The following is a 17413-nucleotide window of genomic DNA, read 5'->3' as shown; positions in this document are numbered from 1 at the left end:
AAAGGAAAAGAGAGAAGAAGTGCTCCTGTTGCAAATAGCTTTCTGAGTACAAGTAACATCAAGCTGGATCCTGTGGATGTGCTGAGTACATTTCATACCCGCTGAGTTCAGGGCAAGTGGAGGGCACTTATCTCCACACAGGGCCCTTTGAAAGCTATTCAGTCCCTGTGGTTTTAATAAAATAGCTCCAAAAACTGCATTCACATCAGCCCACAAAGAAGTTAATGATTAACACTGATAAGAGCTCTGATTACTTAACAAGTTAAAATACTCTAAAGTCAAGTGAACCACTGGGAGATTTTGGTATATCCAAATCTCTTGCGAAAGCCTGTAGCTGATTTATCCGCCAGCTTCAGACCCCTGAGCAGCAGAACTGCCCAGCCCTACGGCTGTATGCAGGGCTTTTTGGAAAGGAAAATGAAGATGAAAGCCTGCAGTCCTTTCATTGTTGTCATCCTGGCTTTGACTTTTAGCAGTGACTGTACAGGGACGGTAAGTGTGATTTTCTTGTGATTTGGAATGGCTGGTCAGTGCACCAAAAGCTGGACATGAAACGACAGGCGCCAGATACTTATACTTGGGTTGATTGGGTAGAGCTGGACGGCAGGCTGAATTACACAAAGCAAGTTAGCTGACAAAATCTTTCTTCGTGGATAATTTATCTGATAATTTTGTGGAAAATCAGGTATCATGTCATGCTAATAATACTACAATGGCTATGCATATAAGAGTCCTTTCACCTACCAGTAGGGTGGACAACAGCAACCCCAGCATGTAATACACTGCCCAATTATCAAGGGAGGAGCACACAAATGCCAGGGATCTGTAATGCTCTTGCTGAGCAGACAGGAGCACAAGTTATAAGGTTTCATCTATAAGACCCACCCCGTGCATCAAACTTCATGGATCTTTACCTCTAGATTGCCCTGTTGGGATCTGAACATGTGCATCTACTGGAATGTAGGTATTTCACACTTGGTGCTCAGGCTACTAAGCTTTCTCCTGGCGCAGGTCCTGATACAGCAAAGCACTTATGCATGTGCTGAACTTTCAGTGCTTCTATGCTTAAAATTAAGCAGCACATACATAAGTGCTCTGGATCCGGGCTCAAACCAGTAGTGGTTAGGGGTGGGGCCATTAGGGATTAATGATAATGCTAATATTTGTGTCTATATATTTTTAAAGAATTGGCTCAGCCATCTAACTGCACATAGCTAGCCTAGGTAACCACCTGTTCTCACCTCTGTTGCTGGTGTCCTCCCCCCACACCTTTCAACAGTGTATTACATGTTCTAGTTGCATCTTCTCTTGGACTGTAAGCATTCCAGGCCAGGGAATGTCTCTTTCTATGTGTTTCTACAGTGCCTAGCACAAAGGGCCTCAATCCTGATTGAGCCACTGGGTGTTGAATCAGGCCTTAGGTTGGGAGGTGATGGAGCTGTTGTAGGCTCCAGAGTGTGGAACTTGTTTCTTCCTTGCATCCATCTAAGCTTTTCCCTGTAGTAATAAACATCTCAAGCTGCTTTTTTAGAAGAATCGTGCTTGGTTCCTTCTTTATTAACTTCCTTCTATTTCTCCCCCTTCCTTATGTGCCAGTTCCCTTGACTGATATTGAATTTATATTATATGGATACTGTATTTTAATCACGGCTTTATTGTTGTTTGTTGTCCTGAGTGCCTTTGGTGGTGGTGGCACTTTATATGTCCTACTATAATTTCTTATTTCTTGTGGCTGATTAGAATTAACATATTTAGTTTTATCGGTGTTCATTTCCTGATCAGTGAGCCCAAATAGAGATTGCTTATAACTCAGCACATGCTAACACTGCTAAATGATGTGAAAGGTCAAAAGGTTGGGGCATTATTCATAGTTGTGAACTAGCTTTGAAAGACGTGCTCCCCACCAAAAGAAATAGGAACATATGTCCCTAGATAACAGAGAGATATAATGAAGCTTGTCTTCTGCATTCTTGTACCATGTTTGGCTTTTCCTGGATAAGCCACGACCTTCCATCAGCTAATGTTTATTTATTCTCTTTCACAAGACTGTGCCCTAGCCAGAACCACATACAAATCATAGGATTCTTGTAGCAGTGCTACATAACAAATGTTTTGGGACTCCTCTGAATGTATGTTTCATCCTCACAGAATGTTTCATGTAATGGATTTATGTATTTTCAATCTGCATTATTTTTATTTGTAGAACCGTGGGTCTACGCAAAGAAGAGGCCCAGTACATGAAATCTTTCACCACAGAGGTACCAAAGCAATTCTAATAGGCATCAGTAATAATAACAAACTGTCTACCTGTATCTATGCTATGCAACCCTATAAGAAGCCTCTTTTTTGTTTGAGCGTGAACTCTTAAAGACAGTGGCGGAGGAACAGAAAGATGAGCCCCAGTCCATATTTAATTATGTATACACAGTGGAGCAGCTCTAACAGGAAATATTGAGACACCTGCCTCAGAATATCCTATAGTGCAGTGGCTAGGGCACCCTCCTGGGTGGGGAAAAGCCAAGTTCAAATCCCTTCTTCACATCAGGCAGAGCAGAGAATTGACCTGGGTCTCCCACATCATGACTGAGTGCTCTAGCCACTGGCTAAAAGATATAAAGGTGCTGGGGAGACAGCGCTACCTCTTCCTCTGGGGTGTTATGTGCCAGACCCAATCTGGTAGGCAGCTTCTGAGAACACCTATCAGATCCGGCCCCACAGGTAAGATAGGCAGAACACCTGGTCCGAGGATCACGCTGGGGCTTACGTGTGAGCTACATGCAGGCATTTAGACTGAAGTGGCTGTGCACCTGCCCAGTGGCAGATTTGTAAGCGCCTAAGGGACTTTACCTGTGGAAATCCAGGTCCCTAGGACTTTAGGCACCTACAGTGTTAGGTGGCAATTGAGGGGGGAGGGTTTGCATATGTAAATTTTGAATTTTAGCACCTCAAGTGACAGCGAGGTGTCCAAATCCCTTTGTGGATCTTGCCCAGGAGTTGGTGGAAGCTCTCTGAACCATGGCCCCACCCTCACACCATCCCCTCCTCCAAGGCTTTGCCCCCATGCTGCCCCTTCTTCCTGAGCCCTCGCACCACCACTTCCCCTCAAGGCCCTGGCCCCGTGCCGCCTCTTTCCCCCAAGACCCCTCCCCCGCTCACTCCTCTCCACCCCTCTCCCCCATCACTTGCCCTTATGGCCGGTAAAAAGTAGGAGGGCCTTATCTAGCCTTACCTGCCTTATAGGGATCCCATGATCCTTCTTAGGCAACTGTACTACTGAGGCGGTGGGTGTAGACTCATTGCTTCTAGATATCTATCTCAGTCCATTTTTCTTCACTTGTCCCCATATTAAGTATCTTCTTCCACCCTTTACAACCCTCCTATCCCTTTGGCCATTTTTGTCTATTTGATTGTTTTACAGGCTGACACTTTACTTTAAATGGATGTTATTATGCGGTATAGAGGCCCAGTGAATACTACAGTAACTCCTTGCTTAATGTTGTAGTTATGTTGCTGAAAAATGCGACTTTAAGCAAAATGATGTTAAGCGAATCCAATTTCCCCATAAGAATTAATGTAAATGGGGGGGTTAGGTTCCAAGGAAATTTTTTTCACCAGACAAAAAACTATATATTATATAGATATACACACAGTATATGTTTTAAACGAACAATTTAATACTATTCACAGCTATGATGATTGTGACGCTTGGTTGAGGTGGTGAAGTTAGAGGGTGGAAGAGGGAGGGATATTTCCCAGGGAATGCCTTGCTGCTATGTGATGAACTAGCACTTGGCTGAGCCCTTAAGGGTTAACACGTTGTTAATGTAGCCTCTCACACAGGGCAGCACGAACATGAGGGAGGGGAGACAGCATAGCAGACAGAGACAAACACACAGCTTGTGTGTGGGAGAGAGAGAGAGAGAGATGCACACTGCCCCTTTAAGTAAGCTGACCCACTCTTAAGTGCATTGTCTTTTTAAGTGGATCAGGAAGTTGAGACAGCAGCTGCTGCCCCAAGCTCTCTATGTCTCTCTCCGTCCGTGTCCCCTCCCTGCTCTATATGGAGAAGGGGTAAGCGGGGTGCAGTAGCAGGGGGGAGGGGGACACCCTGACATTAGCTCCCCCTTTCCCCCCCTGCACAGCAAGCAGGAATCTCTGGGAGCAGCTCCAAGGCAGGGGCAGCACATGGCAGTGGGGGGAAGGGACAGCTGAACTGCCTGGCAATTGATAGCCTGCTGGGCGGCTGCAGCACAGGGAACTTAGGGGAGTGGGGAGCTGATAGGGAGGCCGCCGGTCCACCCTGGTTACAGCCCCCACCAGCTAGCTGCACCGGGCTGCTCTTCCTGCAAGCAGTGGACAAAGCAGGCAGAGCTGCCAAATGACGTTAGAAGGGAGCATTGCACAACTTTAAATGAGCATGTTCCCTAATTGATCAGCAACGTAACAACAAGACAGTGTTAACCAGGACGACTTTGAGTGAGGAGTTACTGTATTTCAGATATCACATTAATAATATGAATGTATTATTATTAATAATTATTATTATGCCTGGCTGTACCGGAAATTGCCATATATTCATGAGCTGAAATTATCTGAAATTGTTATTCTACCACTGACTACTTAAATAATGTTGCTTTAGTTGTTGTGCCTGCAGATCCAGTGTACTCTAAGTAAGATTTCCTTTTCCTCTTACTATACTAGAGTTCACAAGAAACAGGATGCACCATCCTATTAAGATACCTGAAGATTCCTTTCCTTTAAATTAGCATTACTTTTGTGTAAGGAACGAGCTGCATGTCAGTGTGTGACTGCATGGAACATTTTACTCTTGTATTTCAGTGTTTACAGAGGATGAACAGCTATGTACATTTCCCTTTCGATATGGTGGAAGGATGTACCACACATGTATATCAAATCTATTTTCTCAAAAGAAATGGTAAGTCAGCTTTGCAAAGAAATATTCAATGCTTTATTTTAAATTAAAATGAGTAGGGTATCTGATCATTAGTCTTGTTTTTACCATAAATCTTTATGGGCCCAATCCAACACCCATTGAAGTCAAAAGAAAGACTCCCACAGATGTCAGTGAGCATTGGCTCAGGCCCTGTATACAGAAAGAGATGGGGCAATGCCAGTGTCTTAAGGCACAAAGAATGCACAAAAGTAGTGCAGAAGAATTATGCGTCATCACACAAAAAGAATGCAGAAGAATTATTCACCATGGGTCATACATACTCTTTCCTTGATTCATATATGGGAATTCCAGTTCAGATCATTGGCAATTCCTTGTGCGGTATAAGTGGAGAATATGACCTGTAGACGAACGGACTCATCCCTGCAGCGCCTCCTGCTGGTGACTTCCGGGAATTAGCTCATTCCAGCTCAGGAATGTCCTCTGCAGCCTCTTGGTGATCCGCCTGCACTCTGGCCCCGTGTCCCTCCCAGGACTCCAGTGACCTGTTAGCTGGGGCGCTGCCCCCAAGCAGTAACCCCTTTCTCTCAGGGTCTTCCCTCCCGGGGAAACCCCCACTCACTAGTCCCACTTCACCTCAGTATAAGGCTACTGCCAGTCATCATCTAGCCCCACACCCTGGGGCAGACTGCAGTATCAGCCTACTCATCACTGGCAAGGTTGGGTTTGGACCTGCTGCCTTGGCCTACCCCCGGGCTGCCCTCTGCAACCCCCAGTACCCGTTGACCTTATGCTAGGCCGCAGCCTGGGGCTTTCCAGGCTGGAGCTCCCCAGCTCCTCTGCCTTTCCCCAGCCCTGTTCCATTCAGGTACCCTGTCTCTAGCTCCCTGCATCCAGCCCTTCTGCCTCTACAGGCAGAGGGAAACTGTTTGGGCTCCTGGCTCACAGCCTTTTTATACAGGCCAGCTGTGGCCTGATTGGGGTGTGGCCCAACTGCGGCTGCTTCCCCAATCAGCCCAGCTTTTAGAGCTGCAGTCCTCTTCTTTAGAGCTGCTTTAAACCCCTCAGGCCAGGAGCGCCCCACAAAGTCACGGGACCTCCTGGTCAACCTCCTCCTCACCCTGGCTAAAATGGCCATCTATGTGACCAGGGAGAGGCGGTTGGCCAATGGAGACTCCTGTGACTGTGGGGCTTGTTTCCGGTCCTTAGTCCGTTCACGTATCCGGGCGGAGTTCCTCTGGGTGGCATCCACTGGCTCCCTTGACGCCTTCGAGGAGCAGTGGGCGCTGTCTGGGGTTCTCTGCTCGGTGTCCCCATCAGGCTCCCTTCTTATGACCCTTTGACCGCACTCCTGTCCCTGTTCTTTTATTAGTTGTCCCCTGAAATTAGTGGGTTTCTGAGGTCCTGTAGATCCTCCCTTTAGGCTGGGGGCGGGGATCCTTTAGCATTGGGCGGGCTTCCGCCTGCCCAGTTTCCCAGAAACCCAATAGATACAGACCCCTCTACTATTAACTCTCTGGACTGAATAAAAGATGGAATATAAACATATATAATCAATGCACTAGGACTGACCTCCCTGCTGAAGAAGCAATCAAGTTTTTTGTGGGTAACAACTCAAAAGTTTACTACAGGAAAACCAATCAAGTTTTTAGATGAAATCCCTTTTCCTGTCTGTACTTAAACTCTAGTGAGACTGGTACCAAGCTCATTATGGACGGTGCAGTTGTAGGCAGACTACAGCTATCCTTCAGAATATTTATTTTTATTATTATTTCAGATTCACTTATTTTTTTAAAAACTCAAAAACTTTTTCAAAGAGTCATGGTCAAATTCTATCCTTCCCTGAATGTGGGAATTGTTATAAATATTCACTATTATTTGTGTTACAGTAGTGTTTGGAGGGCCCCAGTCAGAGAGGGACCCCATTGTGTTAGGCACAGAGAAGCAGACAACCTCAGGCTTTGTCTACACTAGCACTTTTGTCAGCAACAGACAAAAGTTTCACCGGCAAAAGCACTGGTATGGACAGCGCTATGTTGGTGGGAAAGTGCCTCTGGGTGTCATAGCTACCGCCACTCGTTGGGGGTGGGTTAATTATGCCAGCAGGAGAGCTCTCCCCTGATGGTGTAGAGCGGCTACACTGGAGAACTTGCAGTTGCACAGCTGTGCTGTTGTAAGGGCTGTAGTGTAGACATGGCCTTAGTTTATTACCAGACACAAGAAGTGGGTATAAGAAGACAAAATAGGGAGTGGACTAGGAAGTACAGGGGTATGACCATCTTTTTGCCTATAGATGATTCGTAAGTGGCAGTTTTAAGGGTGTAGGTAAATGTGATAATGTTACAGAATGTGTTTGTGAATAGATACACAGTAGAAGGCAGGTTCTAGCCCTTAGATTTTATTTTGGACAAGTGCCTTTTTTCATGATTGACATAAGTGTTTCTTTGACTGCATATCTATTGTGGGTGTAAAGTGCTAGTGTAGTGTAGGCACCATAGGACAGTCTCATGTGGACTCATTTAAACTAGTGTTGTTGTAACTGTGTCGGTCCCAGGATATTAGACAAAGTGGGTGGGTAATATATTTAATTGGACTAACTTCTGTTGGTGAGAGAGACAAGCTATCCATTGTTGAAGCTGATTGTGATGTTCAGGAAGTTGAGGCTAGTGTGGGAGTGTTCCAGAGAGAAATGCACCATGAAACCAATGATATACCTGAGATACATTGATGATATTTTCAGCCTCTGGACAGACAACTTAAACTCCCTCACAGATTTCCACCACAATTTTAACACCCACTCCCTGTCCATTAAACTCTCTCTGGAATGTTCCTGCACCAGCATCAACTTCTTGGATACCACAATCAGCTTAAATAATGGAACCTTACTAATGACTGTACAAGAAACCCATGAATCACCACACCTACCTTCATAGATCCAGTAACCATCCCAAAGATACCAATAAATCTGTTATCTACAGGCAGGGGCTCTGATACCACATAATAAGCTCCCAAGATAAAGTTTGGGATATACACCTTAACACACTTAAAACCACCTTCACCAAACAAGAACACTCCACCAGAAAAGTAGATTGCATCATGGAATGGGCCACCAAAATACCTTGAGAGAACTTGCTTCAATACATAAATAAAACTCCCTCTGGCCGCACACCCCTTGTTGTCGTCTACCACCTCACTCTGGAACCCATACTGGGAATCATCACACAACTACAACCCATATTTGATGGGGACCCCATCTTGCAAGAAATCATTCCTGAAACAACCCCCCGCCCAACCTTTCTAAACTCATCATCGAAGCAAGCTCCCCACAGACCAGGACACACCAATTCAAAGCGGCACCAGATCCTGTCAGAACCACAGATGCAAAACCTGCCGAAATACCTCCTCTGCGCCAATGATCAACACCTGCCACAACACACCTTTCAAGATCCATGGGTGTTACAAATGCTTATCACAACATGTGGTGTACCTCACTCAGTGACTAAATGTCCCAATAACAACTATGTGGGTGAAACCAGACAATCACTACGCTCTCGAATGAACTTACACAGGAAAATGATAAAAGATAAGAACACCCTATCACCTGTGATCACTCTATATCTGACCTATCCGTCCTCATCCTCAAAGGAAACCTGCATAACACTTTCAAAAGATGACCCTGGGAGCTTAAATTCATAACTCTTAAGACCATGATTTTTAGTGTCTAGCAAAAAGACACTGGATTTATGGCTTATTACAACAGTTTGTAACCCACTAGCCCCCCTTTTTGTCATATAACTGCAGAGATGTTAATGGGCCACTTCAACTTGAATTGTCCCTTAGAATATGTGCTAGCTCCTTGTACCACACTATCTGTTCGGTCTTATATCTAGCTGTGACGCTCTGATTACTTTTTCCAGACCTGAGGAAGAGCTCTGTGTAGCTCAAAAAAGCTTGTCTCTCTCATCAACAAAAGTTGGTCCAATAAAAGATATTACCTCTCCCATCTTGTCTCTCATTTAAACTAGGTAATTCAAGCTAGGAGGTCACTTCTGATTATCCACAGGTAAATAGCTGATGAGAAAGGCACCAGTGAAACAATATTTCAAGAGTATCTTAATTCAATATAATGTGAGCAATTTTCTTTCTTGAAACCTGCAATCTAAATGAGCCAACACACTACAGATTGATCTTTAGGCCCATTTCAGTTTATTTCATGTTGAGGAGGATTCTTAACTATCCCTGAAATCCTCCATATATATCTTTAACTAACTATGCCGTAGAAATTGAAAAAGAGCCAGTGTGTGGGATCCAGGGTTGGAGCACACTTGAGAGCTGACCTTGGGTGGCTTTCATTTGTGCTTCCTGTTTTCAAATACAGTTTACAAGTTGGCAGATAAGAGAGGAGGTAGTTGTAGCTGCCTGATTTTGACAAGTCATATCTGTTTCATCTTTATCTCTGACCTTTCTAGCGAACATATGCTCTTCGCTCATAAGCTAAAAGCAACCTGACATGTCTTCAGAGATCTTGATGCCAGAAAACTAGCACTGCATAACAAAGAGAGAGCTGCCTTGTGCATTGTTTTTGTTAGCTTATGTGCGTATGGGTCTGTGCTGCACAGGAGTCATCTATGATAATGGACTTAAGATGATTCTGCTGACTGGTGAGCAGATAAGACTTCACTTTCTGCCTGCTCTTTTTGAGGTGGCTTATACTGGAAGGGACATTATCAGGGACTGTCATTATGGCTGGCCCCTGCTCAGCAGTTTGGCACAACCTGGCCTTTTATATAGCACTTGACAGACTAAAACAGGTTGGATAGCAGCACATTGTTCTGCTGATTTAAAGCTTTCTAGATACATTGCTTAACCTGAGGGCTTTCCTATTTAATACCTCTTTGAAGTGTTGTTGTGGCCGTTTTGGTCCCAGGACATTGCTAGACACTAAAAATCATTAACTCAGTAAAGACACTGAATTTACAGTCTGTAGCTCACTATCCCTCCGTTGTCCTGTGACTGTAGAGGTGTTAATGTCCACTTCACCTTGAATGGTCTCTTGTAACATGTGTTAACTTATTGGTTTAACAATCTGTTCCACCTTGTGACTCTCTGGGATGTCTACACTGCAATGTAAGCCCAGGGTCAGTTGAACTCGAGTTAGCAGACCCTGGGTTTGTTTACCTAGTGCTTGAGAGTTTACACTCATTTGTAATCCCAGGTTAGGAATTGTTGGACCATGGGTCCCAGCCTGGGGCACCAGCATCTATACTGCATTATGAGGGCATAAGTCAAACCACCCATATCCCAGACTTCCTAGCACACTCACAAAACGTGGCTGCTCTAGCCCTTTTGTTCCTGGAGCAATGTGGGAAAACTTGACTGTCCACCAAACACGACTGTCTAGATGACAAAGAAAGTCAGCTGGTGGGGTTGTGGAATACTTTTGGCAGACTCCCATAGCATGAATCCAATGGGGCTGTAACTACACTGCAAAGCAATAAGGCTTTAACCTTGGGTCCTGGCTTGACTCACACTCGGATCCTCCACCCCTATGGTCTCCTAGAACACTGGGTCTGAGTCCTAGGTTAGCGTGATTTGTGTGTAGACAGAAGGGGGATTATGTTTGAGCCTGAGTTCGAACCCAGGGTTTTACATTGCAGTGTAGAAATATCCTCTGAATACCTTTCCCAGATCTGAAGAAGAGCTCTGAGTAGCTTGAAAGCTTGTTTCTTTCACCAACAGAAGTTGGTCCAATAAAAGATATTGTCAGGGAGCAGACCAAGCCCCCACTGTAGTTCACTAGTTGCTCAACATGCACCACACCTGCAGCTATGCTTGCCCTTGTTCCAGCCCTGCTCCTGCTTGCTCCAGCCCTTGTTCTAGCCCTGCTCCAGACTGCTTCCAGCCCTTCTGCTCTGCTCCAGCTCCTGTTTCCCTCTACCTCAGACTTCTGGTTTTGACCCACCCTGTGGCTTATGACTCCAGTTGACCCTCCAGTTCTGGATTCAGCTTCTATGTCTCCAGCATTGATCTCTGGCTTACAACTCTGGTTTCCCCTCCCCCCACTCTGACATTTGGCTTTCTGCCCCTCTGGTACTGATCCTTGACTCATTTCCTGGACTCCATCCACACTTGACCCAGCTCTAACCTGTAGGTTGAACTCTTCTCTTCACCATTAGGCATGACCACCTATGACTTGGTTGGCAATAAATATTACCTCACCCACCTTATCTCGCTATTTAAAAGCTGATATATTAGTGCCTGATCCAAAACCCATTCAAGTCGGTAGAGGAGTCTGTGACGGGTTCCATTACAGAGACCTCCTTGGGACTGTCAACTGATGTGCTGGAATTACCTCTGAGCCCATTTTCCACTGCCAGCTTGGGACTCCAGAACCCTGTCTTGTTGAGCCAGACACGCTAGCCTACTGCAACACAGACCCAGGTCTGGTTCATGCCCCCAAAGCTGCAGGCTTTAACCAAAAACTGTTCAGCAAGTCACCTATCTCCAGCATCCAAACACCCAGTTCCCAATGGGATCCAAACCCCAAATAAATTTGCTTTACCCTGTATGTAAACTCATAAAATGTCCCCCCTCTATAACAATGATAGAGAGATATGCACAGCTGTTTGCTCCCCCAGGTATTAGTCACTTACTCTGGGTTTAAACAAAAGTGATTTTATTAAGTATAAAAAGTAGGATTTAAGTGATTTCAAGTAATAACAGACAGAACAAAGTAAGTTACCAAGAAAACTAAAGCAAAACATGCTAGTCTAAGCCTAATACCGTAAGAAACTGAATGCAGGTAAACCTCATCCTCAGAAGCAGCAAAGAATCCTGTGGCACCTTATAGACTAACAGACGTTTTGCAGCATGAGCTTTCGTGGGTGAATACCCACTTCTTCAGATGCAAGTGGTGGAAATTTCCTGGGGCAGGTATATATAAGCAAGCAAGAAGCAAGCTAAAGATAACGAGGTTAGATCAATCAGGGTGGATGAGGCCCTGTTCTAGCAATTGAGGTGTGAAAACCAAGGGAGGAGAAACTGGTTCTGTAATTGGCAAGCCATTCACAGTCTTTGTTTAGTCATGATGACAACAGGCATTGGGTGGCAGACCAGTTCTCGCCCACAGACAACCTGCCAACCTGAAGCATATTCTCACCAGCAACTGCACACCGCACCATAGTAACTCTAGCTCAGGAACCAATCCATGCAACAAACCTCGATGCCAACTCTGCCCACATATCTACACCAGCAACACCATCACAGGATCAAACCAGATCAGCCACAACATCACCGGTTCATTCACCTGCACTTCCACCAATGTAATATATGCCATCATATGCCAGCAATGCCCCTCTGCTATGTACATCGGCCAAACTGGACAGTCTCTAAGGAAAAGGATAAATGGACACAAATCAGACATTAGGAATGGCAATATACAAAAACCTGTAGGAGAACACTTCAACCTCCCTGGCCACAAAATAGCAGATCTTAAGGTGGCCATCCTACAGCAAAAAAACTTTAGGACCAGACTTCAAAGAGAAACTGCTGAGCTCCAGTTCATCTGCAAATTTGACACCATCAGCTCAGGACTAAACAAAGACTGTGAATGGCTTGCCAATTACAGAACCAGTTTCTCCTCCCTTGGTTTTCACACCTCAATTGCTAGAACAGGGCCTCATCCACCCTGATTGATCTAACCTCGTTATCTTTAGCTTGCTTCTTGCTTGCTTATATATACCTGCCCCAGGAAATTTCCACCACTTGCATCTGAAGAAGTGGGTATTCACCCACGAAAGCTCATGCTGCAAAACGTCTGTTAGTCTATAAGGTGCCACAGGATTCTTTGCTGCTTCTACAGAACCAGACTAACACGGCTACCCCTCTGATACTCATCCTCAGAGATGTTCCAAAAAGCTTCTTTCACAGACTACACTCCTTCCTAGTCTGGGCCCAATCTAGAAACCATGACCTATGAGTGAAGATTGGAAAAAATTGGGTTTGTTTAGTCTGGAAAAGAGAAGACTGAGAGGGGACACAATAACTGTTTTCAAGTACATAAAAGGTTTTTGCAAGGAGGAGGGAAAAGAATTGTTCTTCTTAACCTGAGAGGATAGGACAAGAAGCAATGGTCTTAAATTGCAGCAAGGGAGGTTTAGGTTGGACATTAGGAAAAACTTCCTAACTGTCACAATAGTTAAGCACTGGAATAAATTGCCTAGGAAGGTTGTGGAATCTCCATAATTGGAGCTATTTAAGATCAGGTTAGTCAAATACCTGCCAGGAATGGTCTAGATAAGCGGTTCTCAAACTTTAGCAAACCGAGGACCCCCATTTTAATTTTAAAATTTTGGGGGACCCCAAACCACCACCCCCACTCAGCCCTTGCTCTGCCCACTTCCTCGAGGCCACACGACGGCTCACTCCATCCCCCCTCCCTCTGTCACTCACTTTCTCCCACCCTCACTCACTTTGACCAGGCTGGTGCAGGGGGTTGGGGTGCAGGAGCAGGTGTGGGCTCTGGGAGGGAGTTTGGGTGCTGGAGGGGATGCAGGGTGTGGGCTCTGGGCTGGGAGTTTGGGTGCAGGAGAGAGTGGGGTGTGGGCTCGGGGCTGGGAGTTTGGGTGCGGGATGGAATGGGAGGAGTTTGGGTTCTGAAGCAGGCTTAGGGCTGGGGCAGGAGTGAGGGGTGTGGAGGGGATGACAGAGGGAGTTTGGGTGCGGGAAGGGGTGTGGGATCTGGGAGGGAGCTTGGGTGCAGGCTCTGGGCTGGGGCAGGAGGTTGTGGTGTGGGAAGGGGTAAGGGGGGTGACACTTACCTCAGGCAGCTCCCAAAAGTGACTGGCACATCCCTCTGGCAGCGGTTCCTAGGCATGAGGCCAGGGGGTCTCTGCATGCTGCCCCTGCCCGCAGATGCTGCTCCCTCAGCTCCCATTGGCCATATCTCCAGCCAATGGGAGCTGCAGACTCGGCGCTTGGGCTGGGGGCAGCGCACGGAGACTCCCTGCCCCCCCCCCAGGCCGCAGGGACGTGCTGGCCACTTCCAGAAGCAGTGCGGACCCAGGGTCCCCACTCCTCGCCCTCTCTCCCAGCGCCTGCTTCAGTTGTTCCCCGGCGTGAAGTAGGCGCTGGGAGGGAGGACAAGATGTTGAGGGAGGGAAAGGGTGGGGAGGAGTTGATCAGCAGGGCCCACAGACCCTCTGAAGTACCTCGGGACCCTCAGGGGTTTGCGGACTCCAGTTTGAGAAATGCTGGTCTAGATAACACTTAGTCCTGCCATGAGTGCAGGGCATTGAACTAGATGACCTCTTGAGGTCCTTTCCAGTCCTTTGATTGTATGAAAAGCACCTTTCTTTATAACACTCCACTGTCATGCTGTTATTCTGTAGTGATACTCCCTCTACAGATAATATTTATTATGATACATCAGAATAGGGTAGAAAGGATGGCCAAGGGCACAAGGGCCAGTGCTTTGTCTGGTTTGGGCTGTGGATGACCTGAGTTCAGTTCTCAGCTCAGCTGCAAACTTCCTGTGTGACCTTGGATAAATGACTTAATCTATGCTGTGCCTTCATGCCCTGCCTGTAAAATATGGATAATACTTCCCTGCCTCACAGAGGCTGAAATCCATTAGAAAGTGAAAAGCACTCAAGTAAAGGAGGCAGCATTTGACTCTTTCTGTTGCAAAGAGTTGAGATTCTGTTGGTGAATCTGGAAATCACCCTTAGTTCCTCATTTGTAATTATTCCTGTCTGGGTGGCTAAAAAGTGGAAATACTTTAAGGAACAGAAAATAAAGCACATTTGCCATAGAAAGCAGAGAAAAGTCCCTTTGTGGACAACTTCAAAAAGGTTACTTTCAAGATGCAAAAGTGAGTTAGGCCCTATTTTAATTATGATGAATAAAGCCAGCCTTAATGTGTTTTTTTAGATATTTATTTTTGTCTTTTTTTTAAACCTTAGTAATATCAGGAATGCCAAGTCAGGATTTCCCTGGTTTTGCTGGAGGACTTGTTGGGGAGGTCTCAGCTCTCAGTTCCACATCTGTTCATATCCTATCTTTAAGTGAAGGGAGGTGAGGGGATGGTATCTGTCACAAAGATATTTTTTATCCCCAGTGTTTTTTCCCCAGGAGCTTGAATTAAATTGATGCTAATTAATTTTTAAAAGGATAATCTCACAAGGTAGAGTAGGATGATAAATGTGTAATGGGAATTTATAGAGCAACAACAAGAAGGAAGTTAATATAGGTGCCTTTGGGTATGATAAAGTAAATTAACTATGGTAGCCTGCAGTGGCCCTAAGTCTGTACTGTGCTCATGAGCAGCTTCGTCAGCGAATTCATTCTTCAGACCTATGATGGGGTTTACAAACCCCTCACTAGAGGCAAGGCTGAAGCAGTACTGGGCTAGGAAAGCTCTGTCCCTCGGGCTCGGCTGAGCAATGCTCCTGGGGAAAGGAACATAGCCCAACAATGGGAAGCTACCAAAAAGAAGGCTGACCCTGCTGAACCTTGTTTAGGGGGTCTCTGACACATTGGACTGAAAAGAGACTATGGCAGCAGACCCTAGCCACTAGGCCTGCTGACCAGACAGAGCACCCTTCTATGAGACCCTATTAAAAAAAACTTGTCATTCATCATTTTCTGTGGGGTCAGATCCTGCCCTTTCTTTGAGCCATGCATAGAGGGTCTTTGTGAGGATCACCACTTCCATGTGATAGATGGGAGGTAAGTGGTTTTTGTGGCACGGTCCCACCCCCGAACATGGCAGGCCAGGCAGAAGAGATGCTAATTGTCCCCACTCTGGCATCATGTAACCTTCAACTAAGGTGAGAGAGGTCAGAATGCTCAACTTGAAGACCCTCAGTGATTCCTCCAGCAAAACCAGGGCTGACAAGACTTGGCATTCTCAATGTTTCCACAGTAAAAAGCAAGCAGAAAATAAAACAACTTTAAGGGGGGAAAAATTAAAACACCCACAACAATTTTTTTCAGGTCTTCTTTATTAATCACATCTGTTTAATTGCCTTTTGCAGATCACCCCTAAGTATTACTGTCCTTACTACTGCTGTAATTAACATAAATAAAATATCAGCTCTTAATAGTTTATACTAAGTGGTTTTGAAGGATGTTCTTGTCTCGGATGGTGCAGGGTTGTTTACAAAGCTGCATTAAACTACACTATTAATTCTTTCAGGTGTTCAACCACACATAACTATGATCGCGACAGGAAGTGGGGTTATTGTGCTTCTGCGTCCAAAGACCATGTAGGTAAGGCAAGTAATTAATGACACCAGCAACAAGCATCTGAAAAGCACAATTGCCCTGCAATATCCAGTATTTTGTTGTTATTATTATTAGATGGTGATTTATTATCTATCCATCCAGTGTGCATGATGCTTTATAGACAAGTAAAAGGTAAATCCCCTGTTCTGGGGATCTCACAATCAAAGTTGGACAGGGAAGTGGAAGTAGGGGAAGGATGAGATTTCCACAGAATAAGGAACTTATTAAGTTATTTCTTGTGCAGTGTGCACACTAGAGGCCAGATCTTCAGCTGGTGTAGCTACACTGATGTCTGTATAGCTACACTGATTTACAGCAACTGAGGATCTGGGTCTTTCTCTATTTTAAAAATACTAAAATATGAACTATTCATAGAATAGTGTTGGATTTAAACTTTTTTTCTGGAGTCTGGATCAGTGCTGGAAAGTGAAACCTGTTATTTGTCCATCACCCTAGCGCACTCTGTTCCCATGTATGTTTTCAGTACCCCATGCCGTGAAATTAAAGCCTGAGCCCCATTCTTTGGTTAAATGTCAGTGCTATTCCTGTGCATAGGGAAAATCCTACTCACTATAGGTGAGGCCCAACTTCATCTCATATTGCCAGGCATGCAAAACAGTATCTTTCTGGGGAAGGGATATGGCTGAATCCTGGACTCACTCCCATATAACATATTCTGCATCAGTCACCAGCTCTAGGTCTGGAGGGAGCAGCAGCATGTTTAGGAATATCCAGGTATGGAAGTGATGTAACTGCTAGACTGCCAAAAGGCTGTATAGCAGAATACAGCGTATTTCCCTTTGGGCTTTCACATGCTCCATGCTCAACATTTCCCCTGCCTCCCTTTCTTAGCTACCCAAGATTTAGCAGATAGGAGGAAAGCAAGTCCTGCATGCGGTATTTGGGCATACAAAGAAGGCACATGAGTAGTCCTGGCAAATTAAGGCCCTAAGTGTAGTCGTGCTATGGGAGCACTGAATTTGTGAGGTTGTTAGCACTGCACACTGAGCTTATGTAATGGAACTGTTTCATTTGGTGAGTTATGGAATTAAAACAATCTTTCTAATAATAGCAGTGGCCAAAGTAAACTGCATCAAGCAACCTTTTCATTGTAATCTATCTGTGTTATTCCATTGGCATCTGGCACAGTAGGAGCCATTTCTGAAGGAAGGAATAGTGCCTTGTGCTCTGTTTTTACAGGAATCTCCTTATTTT

At 45.3% G+C, this 17413-nt stretch overlaps 1 protein-coding gene across 1 annotated transcript in view; it reads left to right on the top strand.

Moving 5' to 3' along the window:
• Positions 1-326: 326 nt before the first annotated feature.
• HGFAC (HGF activator) overlaps positions 327-17413 on the top strand; it is a 66777-nt gene continuing 49690 nt past the window's right edge. The window contains exons 1-4 of the mRNA XM_045019020.1: positions 327-492; positions 2204-2258; positions 4840-4936; positions 16110-16183. Coding sequence (XP_044874955.1) covers positions 394-492; positions 2204-2258; positions 4840-4936; positions 16110-16183 — 325 coding nt within the window. The 5' untranslated portion in view covers positions 327-393. The remainder of the gene's footprint in view (positions 493-2203; positions 2259-4839; positions 4937-16109; positions 16184-17413) is intronic.

The sequence above is a fragment of the Mauremys mutica genome, chromosome 5, assembly GCF_020497125.1.
Source record: "Mauremys mutica isolate MM-2020 ecotype Southern chromosome 5, ASM2049712v1, whole genome shotgun sequence".
In the NCBI taxonomy this organism is placed as follows: Eukaryota; Metazoa; Chordata; order Testudines; family Geoemydidae; genus Mauremys; species Mauremys mutica.
Note: the sequence above shows the minus strand (reverse complement) of the source record. Positions and strands in the feature narration are given on the sequence as shown.